This window comes from Vidua macroura, chromosome 3 (assembly GCF_024509145.1).
Source record: "Vidua macroura isolate BioBank_ID:100142 chromosome 3, ASM2450914v1, whole genome shotgun sequence".
NCBI classification, from domain to species: Eukaryota; Metazoa; Chordata; class Aves; order Passeriformes; family Viduidae; genus Vidua; species Vidua macroura.
In genome coordinates, this window is record NC_071573.1 from 56975351 (window position 1) to 56995025 (window position 19675).

Consider the following 19675-nt stretch of genomic DNA (forward strand, 5'->3'; position numbering starts at 1 on the left):
CGCTGGACGCATGTAAGGGATTTTTCCTTTTTAAAGAACATGCGTGTCCCTGAAAACTCCCGATCTTTTTTTATTACTCTAGCTAATTTACATATTCATAGAATTTCACAATAGTTTCATGCATATTTATTTTTCTGATTCCGCGTTGCACTTATAGCTAGTTATACTTGTACTCAGTTTTTGTCAGAAAGTACAGAGAGAACTCCTGGGTCACTCTGCACTGTCTGTTTCAAGGTCTGAAGAGTCTTTCTTATCTCTTATTTCTTTAGCTTGGAAATTTGCATTCTTTCTCTTTAGCTAGGATAGTTTTTGCTAGTGCTGCAGTTACTAGACTAAACAGCATATTTTACTTATGTTAGAAAGCTCAAAGCGGCACATTTCACTTAAATCCAAATGGATTTCTACTTTGTTAAATTTTTATTCTGTCTCAGAATCATAGAATGGTTGAGGTTGAAGAGACCTCCAGAGATATTCTGGCCCAACACCCTTTGTCAAACTGGACCATGTACAGCAGGTTGTCCAGGACTATATTCAGGTTGATTTTGAGTGTCGCTAAGGATGGAGACCCGGCAACTTCCCTGGGCAGTCTGTCCCAGTGCTCATTCACCCTAACAGTAAAAAAGCATTTCCTGGTATTCTGAGAGAATCTCCTGTGCTTCAGTTTGTGCCCATTGCCTCTGTTCCTGTCAGTGGGCACCACTGAGAAGAGCCTGGTTCTGTCTACTTTGTACCCTCCCTTGAGGCAGCATTTTTCACCTCCCAAATAATGTAGTGCTAACTGTCATACATGGTTTCAGTTTTAAATAATCCTTGTCATCAAGTCTGCTTTCCTGACCTAAGTATAGGTACTATACTTGTTTCCTTAATTCTACATTTTCTGTAGATGTTTTCAGTTGTCATCTGCAACAGTTGAAGAAATCTCCATACACTAAGTATAGAACTTCTGGTGAGAAATAATTCTGCTCTGAATTTTCATTGGTGGTTTGAACATTTTCCCATTTCCCTAACAATTTTAGTCCCTTTTCTGAATATCTTTTACAAGTTAGTAGAGGCTCCCCATTTGTTTGAAAGCTTACAATAAGCTGATGCTTCATACTCTTTCTTGCCTCATTTACCAGTCCTTCAGTATATTCCTTTTCTTATGCTGCTCTCTTTGTGATAGTGTTCATTAGGTTGGTATTTGCCACCTACAGTACCATAAGCTGCTGTCTTTTGTGATGGGTTTTCCCCCATATGTAGTTGTAATGGTGCTGGAACAACACTCCCATTTATAGCACTTCTCCTCCCAGCCTTTTTGTGATTGTCCACAGTTGCCTTCTGCACCTCCTAGCTAATATGAACATGAAAAAAATGTGTCCAAAATCCTCATCATAGTGAAGGTCCAAAACATGCTCAGTCTGATACTATTAAATATTGATTTGCTGTGTTATTAAGAGGTTTCCTGGTGGTTCTGGCTTTGTGGGCTTTATTTTAATGGACATATGCAGTGGGGGCAGTATTGGGGAGATAGCATGCAGTATCTTTCTTTATGAAAGTGCAATAATGTACTTCATGCTTGTAGGACATTGCTTATTACCAAGCCTTATCTGCTGAACAGTTGCAGACAGAAGCTGCTAAAATTCAACCCAGCACCTCAGCCACCCAAGAGTTTTATGAACCAGGCTTAGAATCATCTGCTAGTGCCAAATTGGATGATTTGCAGCGTTCTTGGGAAACATTGAAAAATGTGGTAAGTTTGCATTTGGAGACTTCAAAATAGTTGGCTAGCTTGTAAGGAATAAAATTCAAATACCTGGCTCAGCTAATATTCTTCTCTGCAGTTTTTGGTTTTCTGATGGTAACTTGAATTGTTAGTGGAGATATATTATTTTTGTTAAAATCAGCCATTAAAGTTGATAGTTGGCTTCAGAAATGCAGAATACATTGACAGACTGTATTCCATAATCTAGTAGGGATATCCAATCATGCTTAATGAGTAGGAAAAGAAGGCCCAGAATCTGGTTTCTGTGTAGTTTTGCAGCATAGTCATTCAGTGATGTATGAAAATGGTCAGAGTCTTGATCACATGCTATAGATTTTAATTCCTTTCAGAGGTACAGTAGCTGTTATGGGGTATTAAGAACTACGTGTCTAGCAAATAGTGCACATCCATGTTTGAGTGTATGAAATCTAAAATAATGCATGAGAATGTGCATAGGTTTTCCGTGCTTTATTAATTTCCATTTCTTTTAAGCAGCAGAACCTAGAACTTTACTGATGAAATTTTAAGTAAATAAATATTTCTAATATGGATGTTTTGCTTTGTAATTTTTACTCTTGAAAACTTGTTGCAATGTTTTTTTGCTTTAGTGTCTTAAGCCCAGGGACATATGAAGCAGACTAAATAGGAGAATTTATACCTTCCATTCTTCTTCAGATCAGTGAAAAGCAGCGCACACTCTATGAAGCTCTTGAGCGTCAACAGAAGTATCAGGACACACTCCAGTCTATATCCACGAAAATGGAGACCACTGAAATGAAACTAAATGAGAGTCTGGAACCAGCCAAAAGCCCAGAGAGCCAAATGGCTGAACATCAGGTAAAATATTATATGTGAGTACGAGAGGGAAAGTGCACATCGCCTGCTTATCTTTTGTTCTGTTTTTTACACGGTAACCTTCTTCATGGCTGGATACCTCAAACATATGCATTTATTGTTTAAACCTTCTTGTTTAACTGTATGTCTTGCCTTTCTGGGCTTCCTGCTGTTCTAAAGGTGGTGTGATGGGGATTATTTTAATAAGGAGCCTTTTTGAAAGAAATAGAATAGATCATAAGAGTTTGTCCAGTTGAAATTTTCAGCAAAAGCTTTTGTCCAAGATTGTGTCCAATGACAGCTATACATACTGTTCTTCAACATCATTACTGAAGAATATTTATAATGTTGACAAATTTACTAAGATCATAACCAATACTGATGCACTGTATATTGATCAAAATTAATTTTTCACCTTGTTAAACAAAACAAACCAAAAGCACACAAAAATTCCCTCAAGGGAAGTCTCAAGAAATAATGATCTGAATAATAAGAGAATATTTTATTAAGTAACATATGACATATGTCTGAGTTATAATCACCTAAGCCTTCTATCTGATAGCTTGAATCTATGGTGGTCTGTCCAGATTCAGAGATTTATTCCATGGTGCAAAATCAGTTCCTACTTTTATACTATGAACCAGTTTTCAATATACTTATAAAAGGATGGTACCATGGAATAAATCTCTGAATATTTACATCTATGGCTAGATGTTCTTTATCCAGTTAGAAAGTTTTAGGCTGGAAGCTAAAACATGCCCCTAATTTTCTCTCACAAACACACACTCACTCACTTGTTCATTATCTTTATTGTGAATACTAGAATGCCCTACAGATAATTTATTGGAAGAATAAATTTCCAATTTCCAAAATAATACCTTGTGATATGTCTGAAATTCAAGATATGTAATTAAATCCATATTTAAGTAACCAGATAAATGATCCTAACTCAAGCCTCTAAAAGCAGGACTCAGTCCTTATGAAATACTGTCTCTGCCATACTGGTAGTGATACTCTGCTCTACTCTGTGTTCCTGGTGCTCCCCCAAGATAGTTGTCTTGAATTTTTTATTTAGTCTATGCTCCTGAAATACTTCCTTCTTGCTGGTAAATGAAGCAAATGCATTCCCTGCTCTCATTTCTTAATAGGCTTTGATGGATGAGATTTTAATGTTGCAAGAAGAAATCAGTGAGCTTCAGACATCATTGGCTCAGGAGCTTGTTTCAGAACCACTGGATGCAGAAGGTGCTGATCAAATGGCATTGCAGTCCACCCTCACTGTCTTGGCAGAGCGAATGGCCACAATTCGAATGAAGGCATCAGGAAAACGACAGCTATTAGAGGTACAAGAAAAATCATCACCAATATTTTTAGTCACCATAAAAAAAAAGTCATTTTCAGTTCTGCTTATTTCTCACAATTCCTTTCAGTAATAAATAACCATTCTTTTTTTAGTGAGCCCCTCATCTTATTGCTAAGTGATAAGCAGCCAGAAAGAACTTGGAACACACAAATATGATACATGTTCCAAGTTTCTTCTAGCTATATATAGCCATATGGAGATATATACATATATATATATATATGTATATATATATATATATATATATATATGTGTGTGTGTGTGTGTATCTGTGTGTATGTGTATCTGTGTGTGTGCATAAATGAAGTGCAGATATTAAAAGTCACATTGTCTACAATATACTTTTGAGGAATCATCTCTCCAAGCTGCTAGACAAGACAAGAGGGAAAGCTTAAAACAAGAAACAGCTCCTCTTCCAAATCTTCGTGTTGTTGTCTGTGCTCATCTTCCCAGTGATTTACATGCAAACTTTTATTCATGGAAGATGCACCCTTTAATTTCTTTGCCTACCAACTTTACCAAAAAACTTTTAAGGGGATTTTTACAAGCCCCTTACAAATAGGAATGTTGCTGCATATGTTATACAGGTGAGAACATGCAATCATGCTAAAGCTGGTTACAGTTTGGCTACTTTGAACAGTGCAGGGCAGCTTTATTTCTGTACTGTTAAGAACTGCAGCAGTGAATTCAGAAACACAGTAACTACTGCCTTCATATTTTCCATCATCAATTGATTCAGAGAAGCAGAGTGAGAATTGGCAGTGTGGATCTAAGGTGTGGTGCTTAGTGACCACACCTTAACTTTAAACCAAGACACTGGACTTTAAACCAAGACACTGGATTACAGGAGAGTCTCAGGGTGCTTCAGCTGCTTTAGTTCTGTCCAGTCACCTAGGACAGTGAACATTAGAAAATATCTTTTTTAGTTTTAAAATAACAAAGTTGCACTAAGCTCTTCCTTCCCAGAAGAAAAATAACTTTTAATTAAAAATGAAGGTTTGGAAGTAGAATAGGGGATCTAGCTGTTTATAGCTTTCACCCAATACAGGATCTAACAAACATCTTGGTAGCACTTAGGAAACGCTAATTAATAATTTCAAGATAAAGCATGAGTCATATATTACTCTTAACTGTGATTAGGATACTTTGGCACTATACCACAAGTATTCCCTAATAATCTTGGCTAGGAAATATATATGATACGTGGACAACATTAAGTAATTTAACCTGTGTACTTCATAGCTCTGATTTCACAGATAAAATCTTCCAGAGCACCCCAGGAAAGTAAATGTAGAAATAAAGATAAAAGAGGTGATGAAAATATTTTGCTGGTGAGGATGTGGACTGGTGATATTGTTCTGTGGACCTAATCCAAGTAACTAGCATTTTAGAACTGTTCAGGTCTGGATTATTTAAGACATCTAACAACTATCATTATTCTTTAAATTGTTCTCACAGTAATTTTTAATTTTTTTAATTGAAATTGAGCATGAAGAAAAGCTGTGAAAACACTTCTCTATGTGATGAAGTTGCCCTGAACATTTGAGTCTGAATTTCCTTACAAAGTGTTGTAGGTTGACCCTGCCAGCAGCCAAACATCCACCCTCACTCCTCTCTCCTGAGATGGGTTAAAAATAGAAGGCAGACAAAAAGACTCATGGATCAAGATAATGACAGCTTAAACAGGGTAAGGAAAAGCTGTGCATGCAAGAAGGGAATGAGGAACTTATTCACTACTACCCAATCAGCAGGCAGATATTTAGCTACTTTCCTGGAAAACTTGGCATGTGTTTCTTGGGAAGACGAACACCATAACCACAAATGCCCCTCCCTCCCTTTCCCTGGGCTTTTACTGATGAGCATGATCTCATCTGGTGTGGAGTGTCCCTTTGGTCAGTTCAGATTCACTGTCCTGGCTATCTCCTCTCCCAGCCTTTTGCCCACCCCCAGCCTAATGGCCTTTGTGAGGTGCAGATAGAAAGCCTTTATGCTATGCTCAGCAGTAGCCATAACACTGCTGTGTTATCAGCACAGATTTAACCACAGCTGCAAAGCACTGTACAAACTGCAATGAAGTTAACTCCATCCCAGCCAGATCGAATACAATCTTTTCCCCTTGTTCCATAATATTTGCACCATGCTTAGGTTTCATATTGTCTGATACAATTAAGTATCCTCTGACCATCCTATTTGTTTTCTTTTTCACAAAATGCCCTCTATTCTCTCCAGAACTCAATATCTCTCTTGTATTGGGGAGCACAGAACTGGACACAGTACTCCAGGTGTGGACTCACCAGTGTTAAGTAGAGGGGCAGGATCACCTCCCTCATCCTGGTGAGAACACTCCTAAAGCAACTCCAGACACCACTGGCTTTCTTTTTCCGCATTGTTGGGTCATGTTCAATCTGGAGTCCACCAGGACCCCCCCTTGTTCTCTTCTGCCAAACTGTTTCCCTTCTGCTTAGCCTCCAGCCTGTACTTGGTGCGTGGGGTTGCTCCCCTGCAGGTACAGGGCTTCACACTTTGCTTTCTTCCTGTCAGCTCATTTTTATAGCTTTTCAGGGTCCATCTAGATGGCAGAATAGCCCTCTGCCTATCAGCCACTCCTTCCATTTTGTGTCATTAGCAAACTTGTTGAGGCTCATTACTGGCCACTCACTAGACTTTGTGTCATTGATCACTGTCTCCTGGCTGCAGCTGTTCAGCCAGTTTTCAAATTCATGTGGGACAATTAAAGGGTGAGGAAGACTTGCTGATCACTCCCTGTCTTTCCAATGGATGGATGAGCTAATGGATGGACCGGGGCATTTGTGTTGCTGTGATGTTGATGCTGCCTCAACCATTGAAATTTAATGTCCTTCCACACCCTATGGCTCAGGGATCCTCTGAGAGGCCAGAGAAGGTAGATGGCTCTTCAGGCTTCTCTTTACCCGTGTGACTGTACCAAGGGGCCCACCCATACTTTGTTTGGTCCTTGAAGTACCCCTCTTGTGCCTGTCTTGAGAGACAGTGAAGCTGACTGCTGCCAAAAAAGGCAAAGTTGCTTTTCTTTCCCTGCAACTCATTCTCAGCTCTGTGTATTCCTTTTCTTCATGTGAATCTTTCTCCCTAAGCAAACAGTGCTGTACTAATTGAGAAAACTGAGTCAATCTGGGGGAAACCCACAGGAGAGCAGCAAAAAAGACCTCACCTTTAGAAAGCTGTAATAGCAGAGTTCTGCTGGAGAAAGTAGAAATAAAGTGACTGAACTGAAACAGAATTTCAGTCATCAGAAAAACACACTCATCAATTGAAAGTAATAATATTTTGTAAAATATAGGTATTAATATATCCTAGAAATCCTGCATAGGATTTGTGCAAAATAAAGAGGAACAACTTTTTAGAAGTGACTGTTATGGTTTATTTCTCCTAAAATGTAAAATGCAATTTGTACCTCTAGGAAAAACTGAATGAGCAGCTCGAAGAACAACGGCAAGAGCAGGCTCTTCAGAGGTACCGTTGTGAAGCTGATGAGCTTGACCACTGGCTACTCAGTACCCGAGCAACGCTGGACACCACTCTGCTTCCTGCCGAAGAACCTATGGACATGGAAGCACAGCTGGTAGACTGTCAGGTAAAATATTAAGACAATTATTGAGTTGAATGAGCCAGCATATTTGTGGAGAAGATTCTGAGCTCTATAGCATCTTCTATATGCTCAGTAAGCTTCCTTAAAGGTTTGTGAAACAAAATATAGCCTGCTCTTAATTTCTCATTAGAGATTGCAAACAGCACTTTAGAAAGCCCACGTGAACAGAGCAGTAGGAAAACAAAATGTCCTGACTGCAGAAAGATTTGAAGTTCCACATCTTTCAGATGTAGTTCTGTTTAGCTTTAAAGGTGTTGTATTTGCTTCTCTTGCTGTTTTTGCTCCCCTCAAGCTGAAATTGTTGAGCAGCTCACCTGACATGTATGAAAACACCTGCAGTGTACTTTTCTACACGTCGTGTTCCAGCTGAAGAACATACTGGCACTAGCAGTGATGACTCGGACAGTGCTGTGTTTTCTTCAAGAATAATCCTTACATCCATGCAAAAATAAAGGATAATCATCAGTATTTACTGGTTTTATGGCTTGAAGATTAATCAACTCAGAATACCAAAACAACTGAGAAAAGACATGTTGCTGCAATAAGAGTTTTTGCAAATACTTTTATTAACAAGACTTAGATCATTCATAGCATCCAGGTTCTCAAATTAGTGGGAGTTTTCTATTTTTAAATGATAGTTCGGAATTATATGATCATTATAATTAAAATTACAAAAGAGACAAGGACAGATGGACAAAAGATTACTTTTCTTATTAAAGAATGATGCTCTCAGTTATTTTAGGCTAAATGAGAGTTAAGTTTCATGCAAGTCTGAAGAATTTTCACTGACAATATATCATCATTGGAATTTTCAGTCCGCTTAGTCTCAAGAGTTCTTCCATCACCTGTCCTTGAGAGCCCTTTGTTGTATGTAGATAAACCCTATGAACTTTAACAGAGTAGTATTTTTTTAATACAGTCTGTAGGAAACTCAAAAAGAAAAGTTAACTTTGTAGAAGAGTTAATGCTACTTTTCTTTTGCTGCTTCTTAAAATCTTAATTCAGTAATTTTTATATATTTTTTCCACTTTTTAGAGACTGCCGATCTTATTCTGCACATATTCCTTCAGGAGAAATATTTCTAAATTCATACTTGACAGTTGCTATGGAAACAAAAGCATTTGATGTCAGGCTAGGTTTTTGAGCAAGACTTGTTTGAGCATTGAATCTGGGAGATCAAAATATGCACAATGTTTCTAATAAATGAATGGTTAATGGAATGTCAGAGAAGTAGCTTTTGAGAATAAACATGCCAGAGATTTGTCACTTTAAGTCTCTCTTTAGACTAAAGAGGATTATACAGAAATCCTTAAGTCCATCATGCACCAATCAGAAAGAGCAAATAGTGACAAGAGAAGCTTATCAACACAGCCAGAGCAACACATAGGAGGAAGTAGGAAGCACTTGTCTACATGTAAATGAAAGAGGAAAGAAGTAACTCTGGCTGCATGCTTCATTTCTTTTCATCAATGGATGTCAGTCTAGCTTCTTAGTCATCCTTTACCTTTAATATGCAAATAAAGAGCATCTCCTATACAACAAATTATTTGTTTCAAGTAACTTTTTAAGTTCTTATTTTGGAAAGGGTTGCAACCTGAAATGGCAAATACAAACATTTGCAAGCATGTTCTAAAGAACTCTGAATGGGACTGGAAGGCAAAGCAATGATAATCTGACTTTCTCATAGTTTGGACACGGGTGAGGTAGGCCACAGGTCATCTTGCCCGAAAACATCACAAGTGCTGGAAAATGTATGAATTTGGGTCTTTGTTTTTGCTGCTGCAGAACATGCTGGTTGAAATAGAACAGAAGGTGGTAGCCTTGTCAGAGTTGTCTGTGCACAATGAGAACTTGCTTATGGAAGGGAAGGCTCACACCAAGGACGAGGCAGAGCAGCTGGCTGTGAAGCTCAGGACACTGAAGGGCAGCCTTCTGGAGCTGCAGAGGGTGCTCCATGACAAACAGATCAACATTCGGGTGAGTGGCTCCTTCCAGCTGTTTTCATGGTGGGCAGGAGTTTGGGGATTTCATAGCAACTTTATACAACTGGGAAAAAGAGTGCAAGTGTTGCACTGGTTCAGTTTGAGTTATTCATCCTTAGTTAGTAAATGGAATTATAGCTTCAAAATAAAGAACTGCCTAGAAAGCTTTAGTTGATAATTTTCAAGTTAACATTGCTTTTTGGTAAAACTAGCCTAAGCTCAGTATCTCCACTGAAAGGACAATAATAAAATAGATAGATGATTAGCTTGGTCTGGATATAGTCTATTCCTGTTTCCAGTCTGTTTAGATTGTGTATGGTCTGGGGCAGGATTACTCTCCCCAACCAAAGACTGATCCTAAATATGTGCTTTTTTACAGTGTGCACAACCCAGTGAACAGATTACATAAGGGAACAATTTTTAATTATGGCTAATACTTAGTGGCATCATTATACCAAATACAACATTATATAAGCAGAAATTCATTTAACCTCAGTCTTGCCCTAGGTTTCTATTCCTAGCAGCTTTGATCTACTCATTGTCACTAACTCATTGTATTTAACAGTTGCTTTTGGTCATTCTTTAGGTAAAACTAGCATGTGGAGAACCGAATACATACAAGAAACCCAACCATGTAATGTGACTGACTGGTTTTGAATTTGCTTGCCCTGCTGTGACTCCCTCCCCCTCCCTTTTCTTTTACTTCTTTTCTTGGCTTTGCTGTGCAAATTAAACATGATAAGCTTCAAAGATTTCTGGCTTCTAATGCAGATTAAAGTCTACTGAGAGGTTAGCTTGAAAAGTCACTTGATGTTCTAAGAACTATTTTTAGTCCAAAGCAACTGCATAGCTTTAAAACTTCACATAATTTCAGAAAAATAGAGAAATAAAAAAGAAAGGAGACATCCCCCAGGTATTTGTTCCTATTACCTCTAAGATGAAGTAACTTTAATGTTATTCTTGCTTATTAAACCTCATGATTAGGCAAATGAAAAGTTACGAGCACCATGTGGGCGCGTTATACTTTGTTCTCATATATTACCTGTGAAGTGAACAGGCATCACAGAGTTTTTTGCTAAATTTTAAAATATTTTAAAATATTGTAAAATGCAGTGATGTGATTTAGTTTACTTCTTAGAAGAAATTTTTGGATGATATTCTAAAATCTAAAATAACAACAAAATAATTTCCAGATCTAGAATATGGATACTTTAAGATGGCACATGAATGCAAGACTCAAGTTTCTTTATGAATTTCAAGTATTTCTTTGATTTCATTTACAGATCATGTAAGAATATAGACACAGGCAGTATAACATCTTCTAATCGTCACTGAGAATTTTTTTTCAAATGACAAGTTCTATGATGTCATTTTCCAAACACTGAGGACTGAGGACAAGAGCATCAGATGCCCCAAATCCTATCCAGTGCCAGTATTAACCTTGAGAAACATTACAAGCTAACAGCACTGTTATTCACGCATGTAAAAAAACTCAGATTTTTACATGTCTCCAGATGTTCTGATAACCTTGTAATAGACCAGCCTCTTCCCAAAAGAAGGAACCTTCCAAGTGGCATTGGAAGACTATTATTAAGATTGAGCTATATTTTCCTTAAAGTGTATTTCTGCCTGTCAATGAATTTAAGAGTCAGCGTGAGATTCTATGACTTGCTTGGAATGATTTCAATTTCCTTCTGATTTTAGTTAATTAATGACACTAGTGATACAGAAAAGGTGACTTGGATACCAACTCCTTTATTCATTAAAAAAAAAAAAAAAAAAAAGTAGTGAAACTAATCAGAAACATGCTGGAACAGGAGTGTTCTGGACTATACTGTCTCCAAAGGTATCACTTTGAAACACACAAAATATTGTGTCTGTTACTGTTTATTCTGTGGTTTAGGGGCAATGAAACACACACTCCTTAAAAAACAAAGTAGAACATATTCTGCAGTAATACTTTTGATCTAAAAAGTATGTACAGTAGCATATTTGAAAAACCTCATTGCATCAACAAATACCACAATCCCTTTTACACTCCTTGCTATTGTAGGAACCATGAGACTATTAATTATATGTCTCAGTATAATTCCAAAACTGTGTCTTCTCAGTCCTCTTCCCAGACAAAGAGAAACCCAAAATGTAACTGAAATCAACCAGCCCACTCAAATGCAAAGAACTAGATACTGTTCTCTAAAGAAATTTACAAGATGAATAACTATGGTCCCTAGAGTATATAAAGTTAAGCAGATTTTTCCCCTCCACAATTTACAGAAAGATTGTCTGTTTCCTAACTTGTAATACCAAAGCTATAATTTCAGATATTCTTTACTTCTCACATACTGTTTTCTTTGCCCAATCTGACATTCTGTAATAGCATTGCTCACATTCCAACTACGTCAGCTGGTGTAGAAACTTGTTCTTACAAAGTATCAGAGTTTACCTGTAAACTGAAACCTTAGTAAAACAAAGTTATTTCATAAAGCAAGGGCTTTACCTTGCTTTATGAAGAACCAAGTACTTGGTTCTTTCCAGCACCAAGTACTTCTTGTTTCTTTTTGCACCTCTTCATCGTCCCCCAAAATTAAAATCTTACACCTAACGTTCTACTACTTAGCAAAACTCTGCTGTTTCAGTGGCAAGTGCCAGGGTCACTGGTGGCAGAGGTCCATCTCAGTTATTAGCTTCAGGAGCACCAGGTGTGGCAAGTACGATTTCCGCACCCACCTTCTGCCATGCAGGTCCTTGTCTGATTTGAGAAATGTCCCCTGGAAGGCAGAGTGTCTGTGGTTTGGTGAGCCTACACGTTTGTGTTTAACATAAGGCCAGGCATGTTAAAATACCTATATTTGAGTACATTGGCTGCTAAAATTACTTAAACTTACAGATAACATGGACTTTGGAAGCTAAGAAGTTGATAATACATTTTTTGAGCTATTAAGGCATTTGCTCTTTTTTGCATTGCTTACACAGAAAACCTGTCTAATCACTCATGTTGGAAAAACATGATAGAAATATGAATGGAAGGAACTGTTGCTTTTGCTGTGCTGTTCTAACAGTCTGTGGTTTGATCTCTCTTACTTTCTCTGCTGTTCATATTTCATCTGCTGTTCACCCAGTGTGTTTCTGCTGAATGTAGAGTTATGTACTTACTGATAAATATTGACTGGAATGACAACCAGAATTTTCTCCTTTTCAATTAGACCAAAAAAAAAAAAAAATTGCTTTAATTAGATAAAAAACCTGGCAAAAACAAACCACTGAATCCCTGCATTTGCCAGGTAAAGCTGCATCCTCCTTTACAGGTGAAGGCTGGTTTTTAGAAGCAGAACAGTCTTTAGAAACACATCAGTCCAAGGTCTCTGACCTGTGGTCTCTGATTCTGCTGAGTGCAATGATGCATGTTTATTTTTACATTTTTAGGGATGCTTTTCTTGCTTGTAACCAAAAAACCAGTAAAAGTCAGAAATCTAAAGTCATTGCTCACTTCAGAATTTACATGAGCCAGCAACTTGAGAGATTTTGCTTAGATGAGCTGAACCTGCCTGCTCTCTAACAATGTAGGAGATTTTTTTTAAATCTTAATGTCTCTTTCTTAAAGCAGGGATCTTTACAAGAAAAGGAGGAGAGTGATCTGGACTTTGTTTCCTCACAAAGCCCCAGTGTTCAAGAATGGCTGGCGCAAGCAAGAACTACTCGCTCACAGCAGCAGCAGAGTACCCTGCAGCAGCAGAAAGTTGGTATTCTGTTGGTTTCTTTTACTCCCATCTTTAGATTGCACTTAATGCTATAGCTGAGCCATTCATGTTAATATTTCCACTGAAATATTCATTTTTACACTGTTTCATACTCACTGCTTTGGTAATGATGCATCTGAGTTCCCTATCTTATATCTGTTACAGTCAGGCAGGCTAGACTTCCTGGATGACCAGGGTCAGTTCACATAAACAGTAGAATAAAATTTGTCCATCAGCAGAATAAAATGGAATCAACCATTTAAGTTACTCTAAGGAGAGATTATAATATTCAAAATAATAACTTTGTCTTTATACAAGCAAAGATACGCATATTACGTTATATATTGTGTTGAATGATTTGAAGATATTCTCACTAGGGTAGGTTCCAGAAAGTGCATTGTATCAGTTAATTAGTTCAGTAATCCAGTTTACATACCCAATTTTTCTGTGGCCCTGGCTGGAGATTTTGGACTACTTTTGGTGCTCAGGCAAGCCATTTCAGAAGTAGCTCAGCTAACTTGGCATGACAGTTAAACAAGGTAGACATATCCTTCCAAGGCAAAACCAGTCTGTTTGAGATTTGTTCTGTTTTTTGTAATTTGCTGTGTTACAGGAGCTGGAACAGGAACTAGAAGAGCAGAAGAATCTGCTTCGATCGGTAGCGTGCCGTGGAGGAGAGATCCTAACACAGCAAAGCTCTACTGAAGGGCTGTCTATAAGGTGTGCTTTCGTGTGTTGTTCAAAAAATAAATTTCTATGACTGTACTTTGTCATCCCTATGCTTACATGCCTCTTCTGCTCATAGCCCTCTTATTTTTGTTTTATCATTTTATAAAGCACCTAGGCTACTAGAGTCCTGGTTTATAATTCAGGGGTCTGATAATACACAAACTATTTTGTGATAATAGATCACCTTCAGCATTTAGAAATGCCCTTTAATTCTTATTATCAGGAATCACACTAAAATTAAAGACTAGCGAGACTCATTAGACAAGCAGTTACTGTAACTTTATGGACCAGCACTGGTGTGTGATTCACATCTACCTCAAACATTGGCACCTACCATTGTAACAGATCTTTCCAGATGAGATACTCATTGCTTAATTTTATTTTTCCTGCACTTAGCAAGTATTTCTCCTTTTGAAGCCTTAATTCTAATGCCAGAAAGTACTTAACCAGTCTCCTTCTGTTTGAGGTTTACTTCTGTCAAGTGATGGTATACTACAGAAATAAAAAAAAAAAAAAAACCAAAAAAACAAAGCAACAAAAAAACCAAACCAAAAAAACTCCCACAAACAAAGGACCAAACAGAAAATTCTAAATGTGATTAACTGTTTACCAAAGCTAAACTCATACGCTTGTCCCTCATTAAACTATGTATGCCATTTTGAGAAAGGAGGTGAGGAAGGAGTCAGATAAAATATTTATTTTAATTCATGCTTTGAACTAAAACCTCTTTATAGGTTACATTTCAATGTCATATATATTCAGTCTGGTTTGGGGATTTTTTTACTCATTTTGGGTACTTGCAACTTCAAACAGTCTTTTTTGAAAGTACATTTTATTTCATCAGATAAGAATTTCTTGCTGTTCAAACCAGCCTTTGTCTTATTTTCAGAAGAACAAAACCAAAATCAACAAGTCAGAGCTTTAAAAAGTAGCTCTTAATTTAAATGTAGAATTTCCTAATGGAAAACTATAACTTTAAATGGTTATAACTTCTGCATTTATTAAACCTTTATGCTTCTTCTGATTCAGTGAGAAGCCTGATGTACTCTCTGAGGAATTAGTCTTAGAAGGTGAGAAGCCATCATCTGAAGAACAGATGAAGAGGAAATGGGAAAGCCTAAACCAGGAATTCAGTACCAAGCAGAGACTGCTCCAGAAAGCTTTGGAAAAAGAACAGCTGGTAGCTTTTTAAAATTTCTCTTTCCATTTTCTCTTTGAAAGTAGTTGTTACAACAAGAGGTACAATATGTAGATCCATTAAGGTGCTGTAGTTAATGCATGAGATATGGAGCAATTTATTTTTGTGACACTTTCAAAAACTGTTAAATATTGGCACCAGCACTGCTCATGCTAAAAGTGATTTGATTTGCACTCCCATCAGGTTAATGAACTAGAAAGGAAGAAAGAGCTCAGACAAAATGTTTATCTACTTATCTAACTCAGGATAATTCTGTAACAAATCATCCCTCTGGAAGTGATCATTACTCTGGCAACAGCGTAGAGGAAAACTGTTATTTTCAGTTTGAATTTATTGGTTACATTCAATTCTTGATCTTAGTGGGTGAGGAATTTCAGGAACAGTATTTCTACTGAAAGAAATGGGGATTAATCAGTTAAACTGGTGACAAACCAAAGTCTATATTGACATACATCTTCCATTTTATTGTTAAGAGACCAAAATCCACTCTTTTTTTGTATAACACTCCATTAATCAGCTTCCAAAGTTCTAAATACCTTGTATTAATTAAACAGTTATTGATTATATTTTTTGGTAAAAACTAGTAATTTTTAATTCTGGCTACAAGCATTTGCCCTGCATTTCTAGCGAACCTCCTGCTGAGCAATATTTATGCAAAATATTAATGACATGGAGCATTTGTGGGAGGACCATGAGTATTAGCAAGTGATAGCCTCAGTCAGTAGGGAATCTGTACAGTTGAATTTTGTGCCCTACATATGGTAGATGCAACCTAATTAGTGCTTCTCTCTCAGCAGCTTTATAGCCGACCAAACAGATTAATACCTGGAATGCCTTTGTATAAGGAGGAGACACAGGATGACGATAAATCCTTAGTGTCACCAGTACTGGTTGAATTGAATCAGGCCTTTGAAGATGTCTCATCTGAGGTAATTTTCAAGTGTCTTTATATCTGTCCTACAGCAAAGCCACATTAACAGGGAAAACTCCTCCAGCTATGACCTGGAAATCCAGGCCTTTCCCAAATACTAGAAGTTAGGAAGACTGCCTTGTACTTCTGTGCTGGACTTCTCTGATTCCTTTTGCCCAGGCTGGACGGGTGGAGGAGACCCTGCATCTTGAACAGAAGCTGTATGATGGTGTCACTGCCACGTCTGTGTGGTTGGATGGTGTGGAAGAGCAAGTCTTTGTTGCTACAGCTCTGTTGCCAGAAGAAGAAACAGAAACCTACCTCTGCAAGCAAGAGGTGAGAAATCCATGAGTAGGACTTTCTTTTAATTGTCAATAAGTGTGCATTTTATGTAGTGTTTAGAACAAAGGTGTTAGAATCCTGGATAAGTGACATGTCGCTGACATAATCTCTGTGTAACTGCAGCATTCTGCAGTTGACTGTGTAGAGAATGTTGCAGAAAGCATAGACTTTTTGTTCTGTTTAACATCTTCTGTAAGTATTAGCAAACACCACATTGTTGAAATTGAAACAGTGAAAAAGAGGGAGGGATACTCTTGGATATAGAAACAGCACAGGTTCATCAACATTAATTAGGGGTGAGGGAGGCAGAAAGAATTGAGTGGTGGGGGGGAGAGAGAGAGGCAAGGAACAATGGAACAATGGTTTTCAACTGAAGAGGATAGATTCAGACAAGATATAAGGAAGAAATCTTTCAAAATGAGAGTGTGGAAATGCTGGAGCAAGTTGCCCAGAGAGGTGGTGGATGTTCCATCCCTGGAAGCATTCAAATTCAGGCTTGAGAGGGCTCTGAGCATCCTGATTTAGTTGAAGATGTCCATATTTACTTCAGGAGGGTTGGACTAGATGACTTTTAATCCAACCCAGATCTTTCTGTGGCTTTACATAATTTTGTTCCAGCACTTGTTTTCCTTGGAGTATGGAATATTTTTACTATCAGAAATTACTGTAGCTTCCATCTTTTTCTAGTATGTGTGTATACCAGCAATGTAAAAAATTCACTACATCATTGTAAAATTGACAATGGTTATGGCAATGTTTGCCTGCTTTCCAGAATGTCTGATTGTCACTTCTGTTTTTCTACAAAATTAGTCTCTTGCCAAAGAAATCAAAGACATAACAGAAGAAGTGGATAAGAACAAGAATTTGTTTGCTCAGATATTTCCTGAGAGTAGTGATAAGAGAGTTATTATAGAAGACACTTTGGATTGTCTCTTGAGAAGACTGAGCTTACTGGAGTCAGTGGTAAATCAGAGATGCCACCAGATGAAAGGACGGCTCCAGCAAATTATCACATTCAAGGTATGAAGTGATGAATTAACAGAGATGTATGTCAAATGGGGATATAAAGGCTGTGGATTTTTGGTACCAAATCAAAAGAACAAGGTTGTCGCAGGGTTTTTTTTTTTGAAAAATCAAGTTTCTCAAGCGATGCAAAATTTGATGCCCTAATAATTACTCAAAATTTAAACTCACTAGGAGGCTTCTAAAACTCATACTGTAAAGTGATAATTTTTCCGTGCTGTCTCAGCCTGCTGGCATTACATAAAAGGAAGGCTGTGTTGTGCAAGTATGAAAAAATGCTGATAAGTGGAGAAATGTGCACTTTCAGAAAACTTTTCAAACAGAGTTGAGAAATGCTTTCAGATCTTACTTGGTCTCTACCTTACCTCATATTATTATTGTTATCATTGTCATTAATATATGAAGCCCTTCAGTATGGGTTTTTTTTTTTAAATTAAAAATTCATAAATTAAAAAAAAAAAAAAAAAAGATTCCTGTGTCTTTAGATTAGGGTCACCTTTGCATAGAATGTTACTACTAGATTTCCTTTCAAACTCCATAATCTTTCCTCTGCAGTCTCCCATTTTTCAATGAAAGACTTCCCTTTGCTGATGACATCAAGGTTGACTAGAATTCATTGCATTATTCTTAGAGATTTTCAGTATTTAAAATAATTACTGAATGTAAAAATAAATACTAAATCATTAATGCACCTCTTATGTAATGCTGAAAGTCTCAGAAAAATGCGCTGATAATTTTCTGTTGAGATGAGTGCAAGAAAAAGATGACTGATTGTATTTAAGCAAAATTGTTAAGTAATATTTATGTGTCTGTTCTGATAAAATATTCTAAAAGTTTCAGCTTGTGGTTAGCCCTGTAATGTGTGGAGGTCCTGTTTATTTATGTGTTATATTAGCTCAAGTTTGTAATTTAAAACAACTTGCCTTAAAATGTAAAACCAAGCTTGTTTGCAATCATATGTGGTTGAATAAACTGCACAAGAATTTTTTTTACATGGAGATAATGACCCTTGGTAATTAATCATTTAATTGGAAGGCAAAAGTAGAAGTGTGTTCATGGGATATGTTTTAAATATGAGTCACTTTTGCTCTTAGTTTCCATAGCTGGATTTTCAGCAATATTAAATGTTCTGCATTGGCTAATTATGATGCTTTTTGAATAGTTTTTATGCTATAGTGCTACCATGTAATATTTAATGCTTTAAACTCTTTGAAGCATGGAATATTTTTCAGTTGTTTTGTGCTGTGACTGGCTGTAATTTGTTGGTTTTGTCTCCTGTAGAATGATCTGAAGCTCATGTTTACATCGGTGGCTGATAACAAATACTTACTTCTACAGAAATTAGCAGAGGCAGCTGACAGACCAGAAACAGAACAAATGCAGGTACTACCATGTATTTGTCACTTGGGGAGAGGGGAAGAAGTAAAGTTCTTATCCAAAGTATAAATGGATTCTAGAGGACAGTTCCTTTAAATGGGAGAACATACATGTTCACATTAAGTATAGGAAAATAAGCATGTCCAAGAGTGTATTACACATATTTATAAGTAAATAAAAAAAAAAGGCACAACAACAAAAAAACCCTAGCAGAAGTGTCTCTCTCATCTCTCCAGCTGACTTTCTACCTAGTTAGGCTTATACTGGGCAGTATTTGAAAAAAAGAAAACTTCAATAAGCAAAAAAAGTCCAGAGTCTTGCTAAATTGTTTGACTATTAGACTTTATTAGTAACCAAGGACATTTTCCTGCTCACTGGTTTATAGTGATGTCTTTAATTTTACTCATTTTAATTTAAGGCAGTAATTATTATTTCTTTATCAGGAATGGCCTGATGAATAATTATTTATCTGAATAAGTATATCCTGTTTTCTTGTTTCTGTTTTGCTAATGAGAAAAATGAATGAAGTATGCTAAGGGCTACTTTTTATAGATATTTCTTATTAGTGATGTCTGGTGCCAGCAGGTGGCTAAATGGAAGAGACTTACCCTTCAGCTAAAGAGAAATACTTGACTTTATATACCTGACATTCAAATTTTGAAGGAGTTTACATCTCCTGTATGAAAAAGAGAGGTCACACTGTGTCTTTCTTTTCTATCTTTTGTGATGACAAACATTGGCAAAAATTTATTTCCAGTATGATTAATTTAACTACCAGCTAGGAAAACAACCTGGTAACAAAAGCAAATGA

At 37.0% G+C, this 19675-nt stretch overlaps 1 protein-coding gene across 1 annotated transcript in view; it reads left to right on the plus strand.

The window, feature by feature from the left end:
* Positions 1-19675, plus strand: part of SYNE1 (spectrin repeat containing nuclear envelope protein 1) — a 279385-nt gene that overhangs the window by 188818 nt on the left and 70892 nt on the right. Inside the window, exons 91-102 of the mRNA XM_053974692.1 lie at positions 1562-1729; positions 2417-2578; positions 3724-3918; positions 7378-7551; positions 9352-9543; positions 13150-13284; positions 13899-14005; positions 15044-15194; positions 16007-16141; positions 16303-16458; positions 17275-17484; positions 18769-18870. Coding sequence (XP_053830667.1) covers positions 1562-1729; positions 2417-2578; positions 3724-3918; positions 7378-7551; positions 9352-9543; positions 13150-13284; positions 13899-14005; positions 15044-15194; positions 16007-16141; positions 16303-16458; positions 17275-17484; positions 18769-18870 — 1887 coding nt within the window. The remainder of the gene's footprint in view (positions 1-1561; positions 1730-2416; positions 2579-3723; positions 3919-7377; positions 7552-9351; positions 9544-13149; positions 13285-13898; positions 14006-15043; positions 15195-16006; positions 16142-16302; positions 16459-17274; positions 17485-18768; positions 18871-19675) is intronic.